Source organism: Rhinopithecus roxellana, chromosome 10 (assembly GCF_007565055.1).
Source record: "Rhinopithecus roxellana isolate Shanxi Qingling chromosome 10, ASM756505v1, whole genome shotgun sequence".
Classification (NCBI taxonomy): Eukaryota; Metazoa; Chordata; class Mammalia; order Primates; family Cercopithecidae; genus Rhinopithecus; species Rhinopithecus roxellana.
The window spans coordinates 59,431,125-59,455,084 of NC_044558.1; the positions used below are offsets into that span (position 1 = coordinate 59,431,125).

The window sequence follows — 23,960 nt, forward strand, 5'->3', positions numbered from 1 at the left end:
TTTATTTTTATTTTTTGTAGAGACAGGGTCTTGTTATGTTGTCCAGGCTGGTCTCAAACTCCTGGCCTCATGCAATCCTACTGCATTGACCTCCCAAAGTGCTGGGATTATGATTACAGCTGTGAGTCACTGCACCTGAGCTGAGCAGCTGCTTTTTTGTTTTGTTTTGTTTTGTTTTGTTTTGAGATGGAGTCTGCTCTGCCGCCTAGGCTGGATAGGCTGGGGTGCACTGGCGTGATCTCTGCTCACTGAAAGCTCTGCCTCCTGAGTTCATGCCATTGTCCTGCCTCAGCCTCCCAGGTAGCTGGGACTACAGGCGCCCGCCACCACGACTGGCTAATTTTTGTATTTTTAGTAGAGACAGGGTTTCACCGTGTTAGCCAGGATGGTCTCGATCTCCTGACCTCGTGATCCACCTGCCTCAGCCTCCCAAAGTGCTGGGATTACAGGTGTGAGCCACTGTGCTCGGCCTGGGCTGAGTAGCTTTTTAAAAAACAGAAAGTCATAAATCCCTTTTCCAGGGGTTCTATTAAATAAGTGTGCAGAGGAATCCAGGAATCCAGGAATCTGTGCTCACCAGATTTGTGGAACCCCTAGATCATCTCTCAGGTCATGTGCTAAAACATTTGTGTTCTCCTTCTTCACCTGCCTCTACCTAACTGTATGGCCTGGGTGGGCCACTGCATGTCTCTAGATCTCATTTTCCTCGTCTATAAAATAAGAGAGAGGGCTGCCTGATGGGCACACGCAGGTCCTTTCCAGCACCGATATCTGTAATTCTATGATTTAGAAAATTCACAGAGCATCCAGGATTAAGTGCAACAAAGCAGCAAACCACAAATTTGAGGGGAGAGGCCATTATTATTTATTATTTCACATTTTATCCTTGTAGAACTCTCTTGAATTAGTTATTCTGCTTCCTTATGTTGAAGTCTGTCAAGTCCAAGGTCAACTGTGCTTGATAGTACCATACTTACGTCAGCAGGGGGGAGCATAGAGCAGCCCCAAGGCAGAACTGCATCACACAATGCTTTTCCCTGCACTATCTCCCCTACTTTTATCCCCTGTTGTCAGGAGAACAGTGAATATGGGAAAATAGAAAGGAATAACTGGTGATGGGTTGACTCTGAAATATGTATATATATACACACACACACATACACATATATACATATACACGTGTATATATATATATATGTTTCACATGGCTGATTAAACCTTTGTAATCATTGTTAAACTTAAACTGCTGGTGGGAATCCAGAAAAGGACATTTGTCATCTCTTGTTCAACACTATGCTCCAACGCCAGATCCTTCAAAGCCCAGATGCAGTGGAAAGGACAGCAAGCTTTGGATTTTTACAATGCTTCTTAAACAACAACCACTTGGTGCCCATGAAGTCCAATAATATTTTACCTAATCTGTCTTAAATTAGATCTTTGTGAAGTAAATGAGTTAAAAGGGAAATTGAAATTGGATTGCGGTTACTGCCCAAGGGGAAATATCGGTTTACAACAACAGCCACTGAATGTGTTTCAGCACAAGGCCCATTAAGAGCGCTAGAACAGTTCTTAACAAGTATATGGCATGGAGTATTAATAAATGTGTCATGCTGGCATAAAATGAGCCTTCTGAAAAGCACAGGCTTTTCATTTCTAATTAGCAATGTGGGGCTTGGAGCACACAATGTAGGAGCATTGCCATTGTTAACTCAGGGTAAGCTATCTTCTCTTTGGGGCCTGCTATTAGGGGAAGGAACATTGTGCATGGCCAGGTAGAGCACATTCATATACATACCAAACAAATCCTAGCATACTGCAGATGCAAAACAATAAACACACACAGTCATCACAGTACTGCAGTACAGCTAGTTTATTAGCATGTCTCCACCCCTACCCACTGAAATAATTTTTTTAGCCACACAAGAAGTATAAAAAAAAAAAAAAAAAAAAAAAAGGATGGGCTCACATCTGTAATCCTGTAATCCCAGCACTCTTGGAGGCCAAGATGGGAAGATTGCTTGAGCCCAGGAGTTCGAGATCAGCCTGGGCAACATGGCAAAACTCTATCTCTACAAAAAAATTAAAAAATTTTGCTGGGAGTGGTGGCATGTGCCTGTAGACCCAGCTTACTCAGGAAGCTGAGGCGGGAAGGTCGTTTGAGCCTAGGAGGTTGAGGCTGCAGTGAGCTGTGATCACGCCTCTGCTCTCCAGCCTGGGAAACAGAGCAGGACCCTGTTTCAATAAAATAAAACAATAAAGGATGCATACATATGAAAAGACTTTATATAGAAGAGTACTCAATGCAGGGGTGGAGCATATCATAGAAGAGAACGCTTCTTCAAGAAATATTTATTATCCAGCTCCTGGTTTGCTGGGAAACACATGGCCCAGGAGAGTAGCTCTTCACTCAACCAATTCTCCCCATCCTGAGAGGTCAACATCTCCATTAGGGCAAAGGTAACCTGCAGGCCATCTGATGAGCTTCATAATGAACACCTAGGGGCTCAGAGATTGAGCTAAATAAACAAGAGGGCAGCTGGGAACCTTTGAGTCTATCTGACTATAACTATTATTGGCAATGACTACGACTGTCCCTACATCTTAACTGTTTTGATCTCTGGGACTAATTGGTCCTCTCATTTTTAGCCAACTTCTCTGGCCTTAAATTCTTGTCTGCCTAAACAAAATATATGTACTTCATTCCCCCAGACCTATGCATCTCTTCTGAACTAGGCAACTGGCCAGTTGTTCATTAATCAACAGCAATTTGGCATTCATTTATGAGTATGCACACAGCCAATATAGCAAGCAACAAATAAGTGTCTTTTCAAAATTTCCCTGCTTTAATAAGGGAAAATACAATGCAGAATCTAAACAGATTCTATATCAGGCTAGGAAGCTGTTCAGAAACAAATGACCTGTTATGTAAAAATGACTACGCCATGTTGAAAAGAATCCTGATTTATGCTAATCTGCCTAGTGAATTCCTCAAGTAAAATTACAATATAGGTTATATTATATGGCTCTAGTGTGTCCCAGGAAAGGCTCCAGCAAAGGCATAACTCGAATGCATTTCCAGAGTACCCATGTCGTGGTGCTATCCAGCTCCCCTTAGAAATACTAAACCAAACCAGGACATAAGGACACCAGCAAAATTTTTCCCTAGGCATGTACTCCTGTTTGAGCTGCATGACTATTTAGAATCATCATTTTCCACGCCTCTATTCCACTATACTGAGAACTGAGCAAAAGAGACCTCTAAATCCCATATTTAAAAAATTCCTTCTTAGTGACTGATAATTTTACCTATGAGTCTATTTGAAGAAATAATAACATTCAACATTTATTAAGTATTTACTGAGTGGCAGGCAGGCACCCTACTAAGATACTTTATATAATAATTGTCTCACAACTACTCTATGAGGTAAGTAGTATTTTACAGATGATAAAATTGAGGCAGGAGGTTAAGTAACTTGCCCACAACACAGCTATTACGTGGTGAAATTTAGCATTAAACTGAGGCAATCTAACTAGAAAGCCTATATTCTTAATTATCATAGCATACTACAATTTTAAAAAGCTTCAAAACTATTACTCAAATCTAACTATTCGTTTCACAAACAAAAAACCAAGCACAGAATGGTCTGCCTAAACTAAGGTCACAGCACTAGTGAGCAGGAGGAGGGCGGGGGACTAGACCTCCTGGCTTGCTTCTAGTTCTAAACTCTTTTTACCGCACCAGGTCATCTGGTCCAACCCTCAGATCAATGAACCAATCTCCTCTACTTAATAGCTTTAACTGTTGCAAAAAGGAACCCCCTGCATGTGCTTCAGAGGTCACAGCAGCTGTTTACGGTCTTGTCTCCAAGTTCAGTTTGATGAAGATAATGCTAGCACCATATCTGCCTGTGGTTTTAGTTTTCCAGGTGCTTCTGCATACACTTCTTCATTTGCTTTGACCTTGTAACCCCATGCTCTCCAACCCACATTTGGAGTAGCTGCCACCCTTCCTGCTCACATCACAGGAATCTGGTCACAGGAAGCCATACCTGGCAGAACAGCAGCACTGTGCACCTGCTTCAATGCTGAGCCAGCACAAGGCTGCTCCCCAGGGCAGGGCAGGTCTGACCCTCCTCCATGGCCATTCTTCCTTGTTGTCCTTCAATATAAATTTGACTTTGATCGCTTTCTCCTTTAACCTCTTAAGGTGCACAGACTACAGCTGCTCTAAGCAAGAGCAAAATGCAGGCTTATTATGTAAAGCATGTTAACACCTCTATTTACTGAATTCATATTCTAGAATCTATTCTCACTCTCCTCTCTCTTAGAAAGCAAGAAAGCAGAGTGGTTTACAGGTTTTGAGGCCAGAAAGACCTGGATTCAATACCCAGTTCTGTTGCTCATTAGCTGTCATGATCTTAGGGAACTCATGTTAAGGTTGCTAAGGCTCAGTTTTCTTATTGATAAAGTGGGTGCCATCAACCACTATTCCAATTTTATCAGGTTGCTATCAAGATTAAATGAAGGGTCATAAGGAGTCCTTAATACAGTGGCTGGTACAGAACAGGCTCTCGTTAAATGTGGTTATGATGCTGCCGCTGCTATCACACAATACTGCCACTCCTTCAGCTCTTTGGCTCCAAACACGGGGTGGCCTTTAGAAGACAAGAAGGGGCTGGCCAGGCGCGGTGGCTCACACCTGTAATCCCATCATTTTGGGAGGCTGAGGCGGGTGGATCACCTGAGGTCAGGAGTTCCAGACCAGCCTGGCCAACATGGCGAAACCCTGTCTCTACTAAAAACACAAAAAAATTAGCTGGGCATAGTGGTGTGTAGGCCTGCAATCCCAGCTACTAGGGAGGCTGAGGCAGGAGAAGCGCTTGAACCTGGGAGATGGAGGTTGCAGTGAGCCGAGATTGTGCCACTGCACTCCAGCCTGGGCGACAGAGTAAGACTCTCTCAAAAAAAAAAAAAAAAAAAAAAAAAGAAGAGGAAGAAGACAAGGGGCTAATATTTCTGCTAATTTGGACCCACACACTTGGCACAAGCCAGCAGGACACTTGTGCACAAGAATCCAGACCAAGGCTGCCCTAGCTCAAAATGGGTCCCAAAGGTTATTTCCGACCTGGGAACTCTGGAAGTGAGAGAAAACAAAACCCCTCAGGATGCACTCATTGGCTCCAACTGCCTCCAGGCTTTATCTCCTGTCTTACCAAACCACACTCTATGCTTCAGTCACAACTACACTCACTATTTTAAACAAACCTGTGTCATGTCTCTCAGCCTTTATATGCACTGTTCCTCATACCTGAACTACTCTCTCATCTCTTCTCTGACAGGTGAATTTTTTTTTTTTAACCATACTTTAATACTTAAAGGTCCAGGTTAAAGATCACATCCTCTATGAAGACAGCCCCATTCAACTCTCTTCAATAGAATTGTCCTTCCCCCCGTGTGTCCCTATAACACTTGTACTTACTTCTATTAGAGCAGTTAACACAGAATATTGTTATTGAGGTTTACATACCAGTATCTCTCACTGGACCCTGAGATCCATGAAGGGGAGGGATTTTCTTCCATCTACTATGATTTTCTCAGCTTAGCAACAGAGTACATAATGTGATGCCTATCTGGCACAAGGTAGATAGTTTATACATGTTTGTTGAATGTATGAATCTCTTCATAAAGAAATACTACAGCTAAAATCACCTAACCTTTAACTATATCCAACTTTCTTCTGGGTGCCCATCTGAAACTATATGGTTACTTTTCTACCCCTTAGCTCATCTACCCATAAAAATTCACTAATTTTAGTTTGAAAAGTCTTCTCTCCTTTTCTATGTCTCAGATACCATGCTGAAGACACGGTACGAAACAAATGAACTAAACACAACAACATAGAGTTGTTCCTCAGTATCCACGGGCGATTGGCTCCAGGACTCCCAGGGATACCAAAATCCACAGATACTCAATCCCTGATATAAGATGATGTTGTATTTGCACATAGTCTATGCACATCCTCCAGTAAATTTTAAATCATCTCTAGATTACTTATAATACTTAATACAATGTAAATGCTTTATAAATAGTTAAACTATATTGTTTGGGGAATAATTACAAGAAAAAAAAGTCTGTATATATTCTGTACAGATGTGTTTTTCCCCATATATTTTCAGTTGGTTGAATTCTTAAATGTGGAACCCATGGGTATGCAGGGCTGACTATACTGACTTCATATTGAGGCAATGCAAAATGATAGAAAATTCTCTAAAAAATGATAGCAAACAAAACCAAAAAATCATTCTGCAGTATGCTCTATATAGACAGCAGGGCATGGAAGACAGACCACAAAGGTGAAATTCACAGATCCCTGGAACAGAAACCTGACTCTAACACATACTAGTTGAGGGAACTTGAGAAAGCAAGTTAATGTTTCTGGAGCCACAATTGTTTCATACTTGTGAAAACGTGCATCATTATACTGAGATATCCCTAGTATTGACAATCCTCAGGGACTGAAGAAAATTGGGGAGTCAAAAATGATATCTAGAATTTTGATGGTGCCATCAACTAGGAAAGTAGATAAAAGAAGATAAGCAGGTTTGAGGGGAAGAAAATGAGTTCAATTCTGAATATACTAAGTAACCTGTAGCAAATCCAGACACAGATGACTGGCAAGGTATTGAATGTCTAAGGAACATTCTAGGCTAGGCTAGAGTCAGGAGTCCTCGAACTGAGGCTGGATGAGATCATCCAGGGAGAATGTGCCAACTGAGAGGAACATGGGCCACGAACTGAATCTGGGGGAATATAAACATTTTAGGGAAAGGTTGATAAAATGAAAGAGAAAGAAACATTTGAGATAAAAGGAAAATTAGGCCAAGGAAGTAAAGAGATATAAGAGTCAGGGAATAACAAATGGTGTCAAACACTGCAGAGAGGTTTAGTGAGTTAAGAACTTAAAAAAAAAAAAAATCTTAGACTTGGCAATTTGAGATGTTATTGGGAAGATCTTATAATATCATGAAAGGGGTGAGGATGCAGTCAGGCTTCAAGGATGGAGGAGTGGGTAGGATATGTGTATGTGGTGAGTAAAGGCTCCTTTTTACGATTTTCAGTGGCATGGGAAGCGATTAGACTAGCTGGGGACAGGAGGTCAAGTGAGGATTCGTTAGGATGGGAGAGGCTTTGAGTGTGTTTACAGACTATGGGAAAGGAACCTACATGAGAGAAAAGATGGAAAATACGGAAAAGAGAGAGGGTAACCAAAGGAGTGAAATTCCAGAGCAGGTAGAAAGGCACAGGGTCAAAGACAGGGGTGAGGGATTGGTCTTGAACAGTAGATGGGGCACCCTATGCTCTGAAATCAGAGGAATCTTTTATTCAAACTTGGTTCCATAGGCCAAACTTTGCAGGCTCAATAGTATCTGGAATAGAAATGCATCTTCTGAGCTTGTATCAAAAATTCTTCTGGTAAAATCAGAGTTAGTAGAAATTGTCATATGATGGGACAATCCTGATCTTAAGTTGTGTCAAATAGGGTTATATGTAAAGAAACATTTACTACTCATTTGTCAATTTGGAAACAATTCATAAGAGAAGCATCCCTCTGTATAACAATGACACAGTCTTCTCTCCTTGACTAAGAAAGCACTTAAAATATGCGTAATTATTGTCAGAGATGATCGATATCATTATAATCTTGAAACATTCTCTAACATTTAAATGGCCAATATTAAATAGTCCCATTCCACAGGTAAATTTTTATTACGATAAGAAGATTTCACAAATCACACCCTGGAGAAACCAACAGAAACTAATTCCTAAAATTACCAGTCAGTGGAATTTTATGGCTGAGGTGACTAATAACACACATCCTAGAATTCAAGTAAAAGCTGTCTATGTCTATACCCTATGTGGCTCAGAACTTTGGAATCACAGCTTAGTACTTGCATGAGAACTTAGGACTGGAGAAAATTGCAAACGTTATTTGGAACACAGGTACCCTCCACATCTAACCTGAGTTAAACCTGGAGAAAATGCTGGGTTTCTCTGTAAGTACCCCCATAGCTCACACTGATGCTCAAGTATATTTGATTCCTATCTATGTAAAAATCCAAGAGGAGCAAATGCTTTCAAAATTGGCTGTTTTAAAGATTATAATTTAGTACTTGCTGAAGGCCTATTTAAGATACTGAATATTTGAGAGACCATATAATCTTTGATTCTTCTGGATTCTCCAAGTTTAGTCTCTGTACCAAATTAGAGCACCACAAGCCTCTAAAATAGCTGGAACCTATTATCTTCATTAATGCACATATCATTATCAGTAATAATTTTATTTCTGTATTTGTTTGTTATGTGTTTCCCCCAACAAAAACTAAGTTCCAAGAATGGAACTTGTCTGTTTTGTTCCCAAGGGCACGGAACAGAGCTCGGGCATACAGAAAACACTAACAATTTATCACATTGTCAAATGAATAATTGCATGCTCGATTCCTTCCTTAACCCTCCATAATCTATCATAAATCATATCAATTCACCTCTATAATAACCATTGAATTCATCCAATCCCCTTAATTTCCACTCCCACCACTGTAACTCAGACCCTCATTACTTCATAGCTGATCTGCCTATTTCAGCTCTTTCCCTCTGGCCCAGCTTACATATTGTAGTCCCATTCACCTTCCTAAGCACAGCTATCACCACGTATCCTTACTCCCGTTCAGGAACCTTCAGTAGTTCTCTACTGCTTCTCAAACAAACACCACACCTCTGAGTCTAACATTCTAAGCCCTCCAGGATTTGCTCCAGCTCACCCTCCCCAGCCTCATCTTCCACTACTCCTCCGTCACTTCCCCACGTTCCAATCAAATTAGATGACACGGATTTTTCTTACAGAAATGGTCTATACTGCAACCTGTAAAATAAGTGACATGTTAGCTGTTAGCATAATCTTAATTTTCTAGATTGGAGGAATTGAGACCTTAAATAGTTAAATGGTATGCCCAAGATCACCTGGAACTGGACAGGGATGGGATCAGAAGTAAGATTTGCCAACTTTGGTCTATTGCCAAGGCTACAAAAGAGAAATCTGATTTAGGAATGCTTAATTAAATTCCTTCTCCTCTAGGTAACCATACTTAGAGGGGGAAAAGACCATACATGCCCGTCAATGACCCATCCCCTTGAGAAGGGCCCACCTCCCAACGTCTCAAAGGCATTTATCTCAATTTGATTTAGTGAATAAAATAACTGAAACATCATTTTGTTTCCTTATATTGTTGGGAAAAAATTTTTAACAACAAAATAAACCAAAGTTTTAAAATATGTAGTTTTTATTTAAAACAGAAAGCAGCATTTAGGCTTATTGTGCAAAAGCAGGAAATACAACTCATTAGCAATACTTCAAATCACATCTAATGAACATAAATCCTTCTGTAATGGTCTCTGTGCTGCATACCTGTTGAAAGTGTGTCAGCATAGTTTTGGTAAGAATTTTCTGCCAGGAGCTCATATAGGACTGCGTGTGTGTGTATCACTTAAGCTGATGGCACTAATATTAGTGAAGTAAGGAGAAAATTGCAAACATTATTGGGAACACAGGTACCCTCCACATCTAACCTGAGTTAAACCTGAAACCAATTTCTTATCTAATGTAGGGCTGAAGATCCTAATGTGTTTTAAAAATGTTAAAGGAGGAATCAGTTCTCCAAGTGTAGGATAATTAAGTTAGGCTACAAGGAAGAAGAGGCCTCTGGGCTGGGCCTGTGTGGGTAGAATATCAAAAGGTAAAACTAAAGACAGAGTACATTCCAACAGGAAGAGAGGGAGACCAGAAGAAGGTGGGTGGGTGGAGCGGTCTTCCACACTAAGGAAACGGGAAGTAGTTTGCCACAGCTAAAATACAACATGTGATAGGCAAAAGTGTGAAATACAATTAGAAAGATAAAGATATGGGTCTAACTCTATTTTGCAAATATTGTAGGTAAGGAAATTAAAGTGATTTGGCCAAGTACAAACATGAAGCAAAGCCGGAACTAAAACAAGGTTTTACATTCCCAGTTAGGCACTCTTTCCACTATAGTCAGACACCACATAACAATGTTGTGGTCAACAATGTTTGGAATGGTAGTTCCATAAAATGATTATGAGGCTGAAAAGTTCTTATTGCCCAGTGACCTTGTATCTGTCATAAAGTTGTAGCTGTAGCACAATGCATTACCTTTTCTATGTTTAGCTATGTTTAGATGCGGAAATACCATGGTGTTACAAATGTCTACGGCATTCAATATGGTAACATGCTGTACAGGTGTGTAGCCTGGGAGCAACAGGCTAGACTATTTAGCCTAGGGGTGCAGTAGGCTACATCATCTAGATTTGTGTAAGTACACTCTATGACGTTCAAACAAGGATGAAATGGTCTAATGACTCATTTCTCAGAACATATCCCCATCGTTAAGTGACATACGATTGTGTAACTATCCTACCATAGGTTGGGGATGGACTATGGCAGATAGGATATACTCTTCCTTTAAAAAGTAACAAGGGGTAGAAAGGTTAAATAAATTGCCTCAAGATCACGTCCAGTTGAAAAACCGGCAGTACTGATAATAAGCCCAAGTCCCTGGAATAGCACAACTCAGAGCTCCTTCACTTGAGAAGATACAATACATGGGGCTGACAGGAATCTTTTCCCCCAGAAGCACTGCTCTTACCACTGCACTGTTTAGGACCTGTCCTATAAACCACAGGGATTATTAGGGAAAAATGAAAACAGAGCTTATTTTTCTTCTCCCTATTTGCCTGCCAAGCTTCAGCAGAACTGAGCCAATTGAGGCTGAGAATCAATTAATAAAAAATTAGAAAAGTGGGGAACTAGAAATATGATGTAATACATGGAGAGTCAGGAGGCATGAGCTCTAGTCCTGGTTATATTACCAACAGTGGTGTGGGCTTTTGACAAAGCACTTCATCTCAAAAAATTTATAAAACGTGGAGGATCAACTAGATGATGTCTAAGGCTACCAAATTATAATTTTCTATTGTTCTAATAAGTAGATATCTCTTTGCAGAAAAAGGTACACCTGAAAAGTTGAAGGTAAACTGAGCTTTAGAAAGCTATATATATATATTTTTTTTTTTGAGATGGAGTTTCACTCTTGTTGCTCAGGCTGCACTGCAATGGCGTGATCTTGGCTCACCACAACCTCCGCCTCCCAGGTTCAAGCAATTCTCCTGCCTCAGCCTCCCGAGTAGCTGAGACTACAGGCATCTGTCACCACACCTGGCTAATTTTGTATTTTTAGTAGAGACAGGGTTTCTCCATGTTGGTCAGGCTGGTCTCGAACTCCCGACCTCAGGTGATCCGCCAGACTCAGTCTCCCAAAGTGCTGGGATTACAAGTGTGAGCCATCATGCCCGGCCATATATAATTTTTTTAATGCAATAGGAGTGTGCCCTATTTAAAAACACATCGATCAATCTTGTAATTTAAATTTTTGTTTATATGACTTTCTTTTAACACGGTATATCCATTAAACAAAAAAGACACGTGTATCAATTGTTAGTTCTAAGAAATTGAAAAGGGATTGGAGTCAATTCTGAAGGCCTTGTTTCAGCTTAACCTACAGATTTCCTGGCTGCCTACTTCAGATAGTCATTAGGAATATATACGGCCATTTCGTATTCAACAAGTTATTATTAAGCATTGGAGAGCATATGTTTAGCGAAGACAGGCACTTTGAGCAATAGAGAAAAAGTTCTTAATTTTTCACTAAACAAGAAAAACTTTTAAAACTGGGGGAAATACAAAAATTAGCCAGATGTGGTGGCGCATGCATATGATCCCAGCTACTTGGGAGACAGAGATGGAGATTGCCCAGGAGGTTGAGGCTGCAGTGACCTATGATTGCATCACTGCACTCCAACCTGGAGTTAGACTCTGTCTCCAAAAAAATAATAATAATTAAAAAGTAAAAACAAAAAACAAAATTAAGACTTCAATAGGTTTAAGAAAACAACAGGATAAAACCAGTAACAAAGGCTTTTAATGGAGTTCAAGTTCCATAAAACACATATTTGTTTTTGCTTGCATACACATAAAGAAACTCTGGAAGATACTACTATCAGTGGTTGCCTGTGCAGGGTGATAGGAAATAGGCAGATGAGAGACAGGTGTAAAAAGGAAACTTATTTACCAAGTACCTTGAATTTTTAACCACTTAAATATATCACCTATTTTAAAAATTGAATTTAAAAATGTAAATGTTCCTTGAACAATTATTTGTAGCAAACAGCTGAAAAACAAGAAAGCCAAAGAAAGGAGGTGTTAGAGCCGAAGTACCAAGAGACAAAGAAAATGTAAAGTAGCACTGAGAAGTCTGAGGCAATTCAAAGAGGGAATGATTCAGATGGTTTGCAGGAACCAGCTGAAAAAGTCAGTGTGAAACCCAACAAGACCCTCAGACGCTTATGATAGCCAAACCAGTACCAGCTGGAATAAATAACAGTATCTCGAAAATGTGGTGCACAACTTTTAGGGCCCTGTGTCCATTGGGAGTGTGAAATCCGAGCTAAAACCAGAACTTTACTAATAGAAAACAAGTTCTCTCTTACCCACTAGGAGAAAGAGGGAAGGAAATGAGAAACAAGTTTTTGTGAGAGTCACGAAGATAATTAATCAGTTAGAAAATGAGACCAATGAGGAAAACATAAAGGATTCCACTGGTATCACTTAGCAAAGAAAAGAGATTCTATTTTGCCAAGAATTATTTAAGGCAGCCCTTGAAGAGCAAACCGTAAAGGAATGTCCTCTTAAAGTCATTTCTACCCTTATGACTTTTTGATTTGTGGGTTAATTCCCAGTGTGCTTCCTTGTAAAAGAGATCTTGCTAATTTAGTACAAGTCCTAGTTAGCAAGAAGTGAAGGGGTTAATATATGTTATTCTGGCATATTGACTAAGTTAAAGATATTTGTAAAACAGCAGGTGCAAAAAGATCACTCTGACCTTCTTGCTGTTTCTTAAGAGCGGAAGATGAAATTCCTGTGTGGAAGACACTCCCTGAACCTGAAGGAAAGGCAACATCCTTACCTTCAAGGGCGAGAAGGTGAGACCAAGAGAATACTGTACTGACCTTGTTATAATAAAAAGTCTTATATTTTAAGCCTGCCCACATAATTTAGTTGCTTCTTCACAATTTACTATTTTTTGTCCAATCCAGTATATAAATAACCGATTCGAGTTAACTCCTTCTTTAGGTCCTCATTTCTTTCTTTCTTTTTTTTTTTTTTTTTGAGACAGACTCTCACTCTGTCACCCAGGCTGGACTGCAGTGGCGCAATCTTGGCTCACTGCAACCTCCACCTCCTGGGTTCAAGTGATTCTCCTGCTTCAGCCTCCTGAGTAGCTGAGATTACAGGCCAGTGCCACCATGCCAAGATAATTTTTGTATTTTTAATAGAGATGGAGTTTCACCGTGTTGGTCAGGCTGGTCTCAACCTCCTGCCCTTGTGATCCGCCTGCCTCGACCTCCCAAAGTGCTGGGATTACAGGTGTGAGCCATTGCACCCAGCCCACGGTCTTCATTTCTTCATGAGGGTTCCTGTGCTATATAAAGCATGTATTATGCTTTTCTCCTGTTAATCTATGTTATGTCAATTTAATTCTAAGATCCTGCTGGGACCCTAGGAGAAGAGAGGTGGAGTTTTTCCACCCCTATAGAAGTATCAGCACTGCTGGTAATGATTTGCAAGTAAACTTGAGCAAGAATATTATTTTTAATCAAGTAAAATATCCTTCATTTAAAAATACAATGATATCTAAAGTGCTAGCAATGTTCTTTCCTGACATGCTGTTAGTTTGTAATCATTATGCTATGCATTTATATTTTGTGAGCTTTTCTGTATGGTGGTATATATTTTTTCAAGATTACCAAAAATATATTATTAAAGTTATCCTTTCCAGGAACAATTTAGCCTTGTGGTAAAGCTGAAGGCTGAAGTCAGAATTTCTACCATGAAGAACCAGTCTTCTAATGGAGCACCATCAAGAACAATTTGGCCTATCCAATGAATGACACCCATCAGGTCCAGAGACCCACTCTCTTTGGTAAGTCCTCACTCTCAAGCCAGGCCACTGAAATCTGAGGCACTGGGAATGAAAAGAGGCTGTCTACAGGGCAGAAACCAGGGAAAAAGAGTATGCAAAAGAAAATTGGGCTCCAACAATGATTAGCTCTATATATTTTTTCATATCTCCTGTCAGATTTAAGAAAATGAGAAATTAGAAATGAGATCACGTCCTTTGCAGGGACATGGATGGAGTTGGAAGCCATTATCCTCAACAAACTAACACAGGAACAGAAAACACATGGAAGGGATCAACACACATCGGGGCCTGTCAGAGGCAGGGAATGGGGGCAGGGAGAGCATCAGGAAGAATAGTTAATGGATGCTGGGCTTAATACCTAGGAAATGGGATGATCTGTGCAGCAAATCACCATGGCCCACGTTTATCTATGTAACAAACCTGCACATCCTGCACATGTACCCCCGAACTTAAAATACAAGTTAAAGGAAAAAAAAAAAAAGAAAAACTACAAAACAAAAAGAAAAGAAAATGAGAGATTAATTTGCATTTGAGTTGGAAAAATAGTTTAGGTCCAGAGAGATAAAGTGTCTTGCTGAAAGTCACAAACTAGTTTTGAGAAGGTTTTTTCTTCATTTATTTCCCCATAAATTATCTGTGGTATCTCGGACAATACATTTACTAAAAATGTAATCCCAGCATTTTGGAAGGCTGAGGCGGGTGAATCACTTGAGGTCAGGAGTTTGAGACCAGCCTGGCCAACATGGTGAAACCCCATCTCTACTAAAAATACAAAAATTTGCCGGGTGTGGTGGTGCATGCACCTGTAGTCCCAGCTACTCAGGAGGCTGAGGCAGCAGAATCGTTTGAATCCAGGAGGCAGAGGTTGCAGAGAGCTGAGATTGTGCCACTGCACTCCTGTCTGGGCAACAGTGCGAGACTCTGCCTCAAAAAAAAAAAAAAAAAAAAAAGTAAATAATAAACATGGTAAATTATGGTAGAATCAGGATTTCTTACCTCCAATCTACTGTTCTTTACATCGTATCATTTTGTTCATTAAACTTTCTAGATTTCTCAGTGAAAGAATAGACTAATGGTTCCACTTTTTTCTATTATATAGCTGTTCTAAGCACGTGGTCCCAGCCACGCAGGAGGCTGAGCCACGAGAATTGCTTGAACCCAGGAGGGGGAGGTTGTAGTGAGCTGAGATCGCGCCACTGCACTCCAGTCTGGGTGACAGAGCAAGACTCCATCTCAAAAAAAAAAAAATCTGTCAAATGAGGGGTCCCCTAAAACGGTGTCTGATGCCAGTCCTCAATATTCAATTATTTAGCTGGTGGACCAACGAGGAGGCTTTGTTTCTCTGCCTGTTGCCTTGTTTCAGAAGATAATCATGAGAAAGAAGCTGAAGATTTAGTCAAACATTTGTTCAGGAAGTTTGAAACTCTTGGCCAAATGAAGATTGGTAGTTCTTTCACCTGAGTTCCCTACTTGCAGGACTAACAGAATTGACTCTACTGCAAGAATCGGTGCTGCAAGAATCAATCCAGACAACGGTGTAACAGGGCCAGTGACCTGGGTCTGTCCTCACTGGCTGTTTGCTTTACTCAGTTTTATTCCCGTCCCCAGCAGCTCTAGTGTCACAGAGGGGGCTAGACAAGAGAGCAAATACACCATCTCCACCATACTACTCTACTGATGTCACAACAGTAACATTGTCTTTATATTAAAGATAGAATTTTGAATGTGTGTTTGAGAGAGGGAGGTTGTCCTATCTTTTTAATCCCATTTCATTTACGTCCCCTTTTTCTGATCTGGCCTGGAGCCAAAACTAGAAGTCTTATTAATAGAGTTGACAAGTGCCAAGACCACAAATGACCCTTAGTAGCAATTAAAATGAAAAACAATCCCCATAAGCCAGAACGGAAACAAAAGGTTAACTACTTATCCAAACTTTGGCAAAGAGACACAGTTCTTTCTCCCCCATCTCCCTAAGCCTGTTAGGCAACGGGTATGTGCAGCTGCTCCTCCTCCTCCAACTCACTTTCTGCGTCAAATAGTATGGGTCAAAGTCCTCCAGGGGAACTGCAACCAGGCCTTGGGGGATGTCCCCGTAGATGAAAGGCAAACTCTTCCCTGCTTCCAGGTCACTGTTTGGCTTGGGCTTGCTGTCCTCATCGTCCTCCCGATGACTGCCATCGGCCTTTGGTGGTTTCTTGAGCTTGCTCTCAGCAATGCGCCTCTCAATGTTTGCCAGCGACTCAGGGGTGAAAGGCTTGAAACTATCAGGGCCTGGTGGTGCGAGCAGCCGCGCTGCCATCTTCTCATCCTGCAGCAGCTTCGTTAGTTATGCTGCGTCCAGGACAGGTCAGCTCTGGAAGAAACAGCAACACAGACAGCATTAATCAATCACTGCTCTAAAAAGAGGCCAGACTAAACCATCTCACTCTCAACCTTAATTCACAACCTTTGCAAAAAAACACATAGTTTCTTCCATGACATGGTTATTTTTCTTTTCAGGAAATCTGTGGCATGGACTGATCTGCCAAGGAAGATCGAAGATCAGGAGTCTACTGAACTGCTAGTGTTTATTATTGACTTAGATGCAACTCACTATTAGGAACCACATACAACAAAAAGGATATAGTCTATTCCCTCAAGGAACTTCTATTCTAAACAAATAAGGGATATGTAACGTTACCCAGGGGCATATATTAGCTGTGAAGTCCTTATAGTTCAAGTCACCTTCCTTTCCTAAAGCTCCACTCCCCAAAGAAAAACTCTTCCTTTCAAGGGCAAGACGAGGATAAATTATCATTCTTCACAAATTTCAGTTTCTGAAAACAAAATAAACCCTTCAAACTTTGGAGACACAAAATGTAGATAAAATCGCTTCCATCTGCTTTAATTCTTCAAGTTATTCTTCAATCATCAAGTTGTGTAAAATCTATCCAGTATAAAAGTCCAAAAGTATCTTCTTCAATGATAAAGCTCAGAGGGCAGATACTGCTCTAAGTGCTGCCTGCTTAGCAACTAGAAAAAGCAAATGGGAGTGGAATCCTAGAGAACTTCCTCTGATGCAACAGCACTGCAGCACTGCAGGCTGAGCAGCAGCAGAAGGGCCTACGTGCGACTCCCAAGAGGGGCTCAAACCAGGAAGGACGGAGACGTGAGAACAGAGTCGCAAACAAAAATTCCCTTCTAAAAAGAAAACTGAAGTAATGTCTTATGAGAGTCAGTGATTTCTAAGCATGGTATTTAAAAAGCCCATTTTCCATTTATGTTTATAAGAGTCCTGGATTATTTAAACACATGCAGTAAAATGGAGGAATCAATCCCTGGTTTCAAAAGCAGCACTATTCTGTTTCAGGCACAAAAATGACCTGAGCAGGTAAGTTTACTGTGAAAGGCTTAGGGCCTTGCTGGCAGTTCACTGGGTGCTCATGGTACTGTTTTTTTCTCTTTAGTTTTGTGAACACCGCAAGGACAATCCGGGAATTTTTTTAAGGCTACAGATTGTTCTTTCCTCTCCTACTTAGCCCTCAAGGTCCACTTCAAGAAAACTAAACCTTGAGGCTCCTCGAGAGAACACTAATAAAGTTAACTCTAAGTAATTTGGGAATGAGATACCCAAGAGCTCCTTCCACAAATCCACCTGCTGAGATTCCAGATCTCTGGAGCAGTGGTGATTGCTAAGTGTTGCAAGACAGTGTGTAGTGTCTGTATGAGGGCCGGTCAGCTCACTCACTCACAGCAGGGGGCTAAAGTAGGCCATAACCACAAGTTTGCCCCACATAGACCAGTTGGCTTCATGCTGCGCAAAAAACACCACCATCCTATAGACAGAGGGGTCAAAGAAATCATTTCCATGTGAGAATTATGTAAGGATTTCAGAGCTATAAAGGATTTTACAAATTTAGTCCATTTGATTTTAGATGAGGAAAGGCGGGGTCCTAAGAGATCAGACAACTTGCCCTGAGTCACAGGTCCAGGATAAAAATCACAACCAAAATGCTCTGGTGCCCCATCTCAGAACTTCTTTCATTATAATAAATATCAGTTCTCTATCCTCCTTTCCTATCTCCCACTACTCCCCAACAGGAATAGTTTCGTTTAGTAAGTAAATCACATAGATGCTATGGCTTTACTGATCTAAGACCAGTTACAATGCTTTCCCCAACCTAAAATTCCCTTTCCTTCATTCTTCTCCTACCCATCCTTGCATTGCCCCCCAATAAATCCCTACTCCTCCAAGTCTTCCCACCAACTCAGCCTTGACTAATTATTTCCCCTTCTACACTCCTACAGCACTCCACCATGACCTTAGCTAACATTTATCACATACCATGTTTCAAGCATTATTCCAAGCACCTTGCTTGTATGAACTCGTTCAATCTCCAGAGCAGCATATGAGGCAGATATTATTATCACCACTTAACAGATAAAGAAACAGAGTCAGAGAAAACTAATGTAGCTTGCCCAAAGTTATACAGCCAGAAGAAGATTTGAAACACACTAAATAAACTTGTTTTGGCACTTAATCATTGCTGAATTGTACCTTTTAGAGAATAAATTCCCAGAGGTCTTAAACTTCTTTTGTATCCCTTTCACAGTGAATAGGATTATGCCTGAAACCCATAATGAGACCAAATACATGAAGACTCCTTGGCTCCTACATCCACACTCATTCTCAATCCTAGGTCACTCTCTGTTCCTACGCAGAGGACAAAGAACACTGCAAGAGTAAGTCACTGAAGATGCTGACAAATTCTTGTGATCTAATTGCAGGCACCTGGGTTCTTCACAGCAGCCCAGGGCTAAGTTCTCTGTCTTTGCTTTCAGATCCTGTTTCTTCCTGTCTTCTCCAGGACTGTGTCCTCTCAATTACCCCTGCTCTTCATCCCATTTTCAATCGCTCCTTTTCCTGTATCTTCTCCCTTTACATCTCCACCCCCAACTCTCTTTGTTTGGCTTAAGTGACACTATGTTTTCCTGGTTGAACTACAGCTGCAGTCTCCTCTTCCTCAACAACTCTTCCTTCTCTAACGGCTGGCCTTCTGAAATTTCTCTGTTACAGTCTTTTAGGGATCTCATTTACTCAAAATAAATTTGTACACTGGTAATTTTCAGATTTCTCTCACTGGCCCTGATTGTCCTCCTGAGTCTCATAGTTGCTTCTAGGGGCCTGCTATGACTTCCAAACTAAAGCATTTAAAAACTACTCATCTTACTCCAAAACTGATTCCTCTTCCTGGCTTTCTTATTTCTGGACCAGCCATCCGGCATGGAATCTCAGTCATCTCTGCCCTGTCCCCTTTTGCTATCCGTATCCAACCAGTCCTCAGCCTTTCCAATTGCTCTTCCTTCAGAGCTTCCATTTTCAAAGTATTGCCCTAATTCAGGTCCTACTGCAATAGTCTCCCCACTAGTGGACTAGCCCTCAGTCCACCAGGCATATTTCCAAGGATCCATTTCCCTAAGAATCTGCTTTCATTAAGTCATTTCCCTCTGTCAAACTTACCAGAGTTATAGGACAGATGCCAAATTTCTGCCATTTCACTGCCACTCAAGGCATTCTACAACCTTATGCATCACAAACATTCTCTTCTATGGCTTCTCTGCAAGAATGCCTGCGCTGGTAACTGTATTCTGAAATTTTCTGAAAGTATAATACAATAAAGTTTGCAAACCTTAAGTGCACAGCTTATTTTGTACATATATATATGCCTATGTAACCACTACTGAAATCAAGATGTAGAAAATTTACTCCAGCATCCCAGACAGCTCTCATGAACCATCAATAACCATCCCCAGCAAAAGCTATTCTGACAGTTATTACCATATATTAGTTTTGCTTCTACCTGAACCTCATATAAGTAGAATATAAACATACTCTTTGGGTTCTGGCTTCTTTCACCCAAGACTATTTCTGTGAAATTCATCTTCTTATATGTGTAGCAGTAGTTCATTCTGCATAGTATTCCATGTATGAATGTAGTACAATTGATCCATTCTACCTTGATGGGTATTTAAGCTGTTTATAGTTTTAAGCTATTATGAATAAAAGCTGCCAAGAGCCTTCTTGTAGGTCTCTTTTGGTAGTCATACATTTATTTCATTTTGGCATATAGCTAGCAGTAGATTGCTGGGTCAGAGAATGGCAGATACTTAGCTTTAGTAATATTCCTACCAGCAATATAAGAGGGTTCCAGTTGTTCCAAATACTCAACACTTGGAATGACAGTCTTCTGAATTTTACCAACTCTGGTGGGTATAGTAGCATCTCATATTTTTTTTAAAAAAGTAATTTATTGGGATGAAATTTACGTAACATAAAATTAACCATTTTACGGTGAACAATTCAGTGGCAATTAGTACATTCACACTACCACTGTTATCTAGTTCCAAAACATAAGCAGTTTCTCTCCATTCCCAACCTTCAGCCCCCACTCTTTGCCTCCAGTTCCTAGTAACTATCAGTCTTCATTCTGTCTCTACTGATTTATCTATTCTAGACATTTCATATAAATGGACTCACACAATGTGTGCTTTTGTATCTGACTTCTTTCACTTAGCCTAGTGTTCTCAAGGCTCATCCATAATGTAGCACGTATCAGTACTTCATTTATTTCTATGGTATTTCATGCAGTGTACAGAATCAATATACAAAAATCAGTAGCATTTCTATACATCCACAACAAACTAGCAAAAAAGATGCCAAGAAAGCAATCCCAATTATCATAGCCACCAAAAAATAACAATAATAAGACCTAGGAACAAATTTAACCAGGAAGGTGAAAGATCTCCCAGGAAAACTATAAAACACTGGTGAAAAATCAAATATGACGCAAAAAAGTGGAAAGACATCCCATGTTCATGAACTGGAATAATTAATATTGTGAAAATAACCAAACTACCAAAAGCCATTTATAGGTTCAATATAATCCTTATCAAAATACCAATGAAATTCTTCACAGAAATAGAGAAAACAATCCTAAAATTTGTATGGAACCACAAAAGACCTTGAAAAGCCAAAGTAATCCTGAGCAAAAGGAACAAAGCTGGAGTTATCACACTATTGGACTTCAAAATATATAACAAAGATACAGTATCCAAACAACACGGTATTAGCATAAGAAGACACATAGATCAATGGAAAAGAATAGAGAACACAGAATTAAATCCACATATTAATAGCCAACTGAGTTTTGACAAAGGTACCAAGAACATTCATTGGGAGGGATAATTTCTTCAACAAATGGTGCTGGGAAAACTGGATAACCACATGTAGAAGAATGAAACTGGAACCCTATCTCTCACCACATACAAAAACCAACTCAAAATGAATTAAAGACTTACATGTAAGTATGAAACTACTAGAAGAAAACATAGGAGAAACACTTCAGGACATTGGTCTGGGCAAATATTTTATGGAGAAGACCTCAAAAGCACAGGAAACAGAAGCAAAAATAGACAAATGGGATTATATCAAACTAAAAAGCTTCTGCACATCAAAGGAAACAATCAGCAGAGTGAAGAGACAACTAGTCTCTTTGTGAACTATTCCTCTGACAAGGGATTAATATCCAGAATATATAAGGAACTCAACAGCAAAAAAACTAAATAATTCAATTAAAACATGGGCAAATGAACTGAATAGGCATCTCTCAAAATAAGACATACAAATAGCCAAAAAGTATATGTAAAAATGCTCATCACTTATCATCAGGGAAATGCAAAACAAAACCACCGTGAGATATCATATCTCTCAGTTAAAATAGCTATTATCAAAAAGACAAAATATAATGAATGTTGACAAGGGTGCAGAGAAAGGGGAACTCTTATACACTGTTGGTGGGAATGTGGATTCATACAGCCATCATGGAAAGCAGTATGGAGGTGCCTCAGAAAAATAAAAATAGAACTACCATATGATCCAACAATCCCATTACTGGGTATATATCTAAAGGAAAAAAAGTCAGTATGTCAAAGAGATATCCACACTCCCATGTTTACTGCAGCACTATTCATAGTAAATAAGATATGGAATCAACTTAAGTGTCCATCAGCAAAGGAATGGATAACAAAAATGTGGTATATATACACAATGGAATACTATTTAGCCATTAAAAAATGAACAAAATTCTGTCACTCATGGCATGAATGAGATTGGAGGAGATAATGTTAAATGTAATAAGCCAGGGACAGAAAGAAAAATACAGTATTCTCACTCATATGTGGAAACCTAAAACGCTGATCTCATAAAAGTAGGGAGTACAATTAGTGATTTACTAGAGTCAGGGAAGGATAGCAGAGAGGGAGGGATAGCCAAAAGTTGGTTAATGGATACAAAAGTATAGCTAGCTAGAAGGAGTAAGTTCCAGTGTTCTATAGTACTAAAGGGTGACTATAATTAACAACAACTTATTGTATATTTTTAAATTGCTAGAAAAGTAGATTTTGAATGTTCTTAATACAAAGATAAACATTTGAGATGGATATGCCAATTACCCTAATTTGATCATTACACACTGTATACATGTATCAAAATATCACACTGTATCACATATTATGTGCTAATTAAAAATAACAATAAAAGCAAAAAAAAACACCAGAATATATATCCCAAAAATGTACATACCACAATTTGTTTACTCATTCATCTGTTGATGGACATTGAATTCTTTCTACCTTTTGACTACTATGAACAATGCACACATGTACTTGTTTTAGTACTTGTTCTCAACTCCTTTGAGTCTATACCTAGGAGTGGAATTGGTAATTCTACATTTAACTTTTTTGAGGAACTGCCAAACTGTTTTCCTGAACTGTTTTGCATTTTGTGGCTGAACCATTTTGCATTCACAACAGCAATATAAGAAGGTACAATTTCTCCATATTCTTGCCAACACTTATTATTTTCCCTTTTCTTTTCTTTTCTTTTTTAATTGCTGCTATCCTAGTGGGTGTAAAGTGGTACCTCACTGTGGTTTTGATTTGCACTTCCCTAATGATACTGATGCATTTTCTCATGTGTTTGTTGGCTCACTCTTGTCTACATCTGTATTCGTCTGATGATACTGATCACTTTCTCGTAGGTTGATTGGCCATTTAGACATCCTCCTTTGTGAAGTGCCAATTTAAAGTCTTTGCTCACTTTTTCCTATTGGGTTAAACTGCGTTTTTCTTACTAGTTTATGAGAGTTCTTTGTATGTTCTCCATTGAAGTCATTGGTCAGATATAATATTTCAAATATTTCCTCTCAACTGTCTTAATGGTGTCATTTGATAAACTGTAGTTCTTAATTTTATTGAAATCCAATCTATCAGTCTTTTCCTTCATGTTAGTACTTTTTTGTTCTAAGAAATCTGTTCCTATTCCAAGGCCATGTAGGTATTCTCCTTTGTTTTAGAGTCTTTATTATCTTACCTTTCTCATTTAGTTTTGAAAACCATATGAACTGATTTTTACATACGGTGTACAGTGGAGGACAAGGTTCATTTTTTCCCCATGGTTATATAATTGACCCAGCACCACTTATAAAATGTTACTTTCACTGACTCCTAAAAATATTTTCATTTCCTTATTTTAAACCTCCTGACATCTTTCTTTCTTCTATTCATCCATTAAAACAAGCTTAAATGTCTTCTGTTTCTGAGGAAGTCATCTTGCACAGTAACAAACTTGTTAGATTTAGAAGGAACTTAGAGACCACCTAGTTCAATTTGCCTCATCCACAAGTTATGTGAGAGAGGCTGAATTGTCTAACTGCCAATTAGTGACAGATGCAAAGCTATGACCCAGGTTTCTTGGCTTCCAATATAATGCTCTTTTCACTAAAACACCCAATCTCTAAGTCAATGACCTTG

The 23,960-nt window shown here is 39.6% G+C and overlaps 1 protein-coding gene across 1 annotated transcript in view; it reads right to left on the reverse strand.

Annotated features, from left to right (window-relative positions):
• SCN8A (sodium voltage-gated channel alpha subunit 8) overlaps positions 1-23,960 on the reverse strand; it is a 212,584-nt gene that overhangs the window by 126,735 nt on the left and 61,889 nt on the right. Inside the window, exon 2 of the mRNA XM_010374004.2 lies at positions 16,135-16,464. Coding sequence (XP_010372306.1) covers positions 16,135-16,410 — 276 coding nt within the window. The 5' untranslated portion in view covers positions 16,411-16,464. The remainder of the gene's footprint in view (positions 1-16,134; positions 16,465-23,960) is intronic.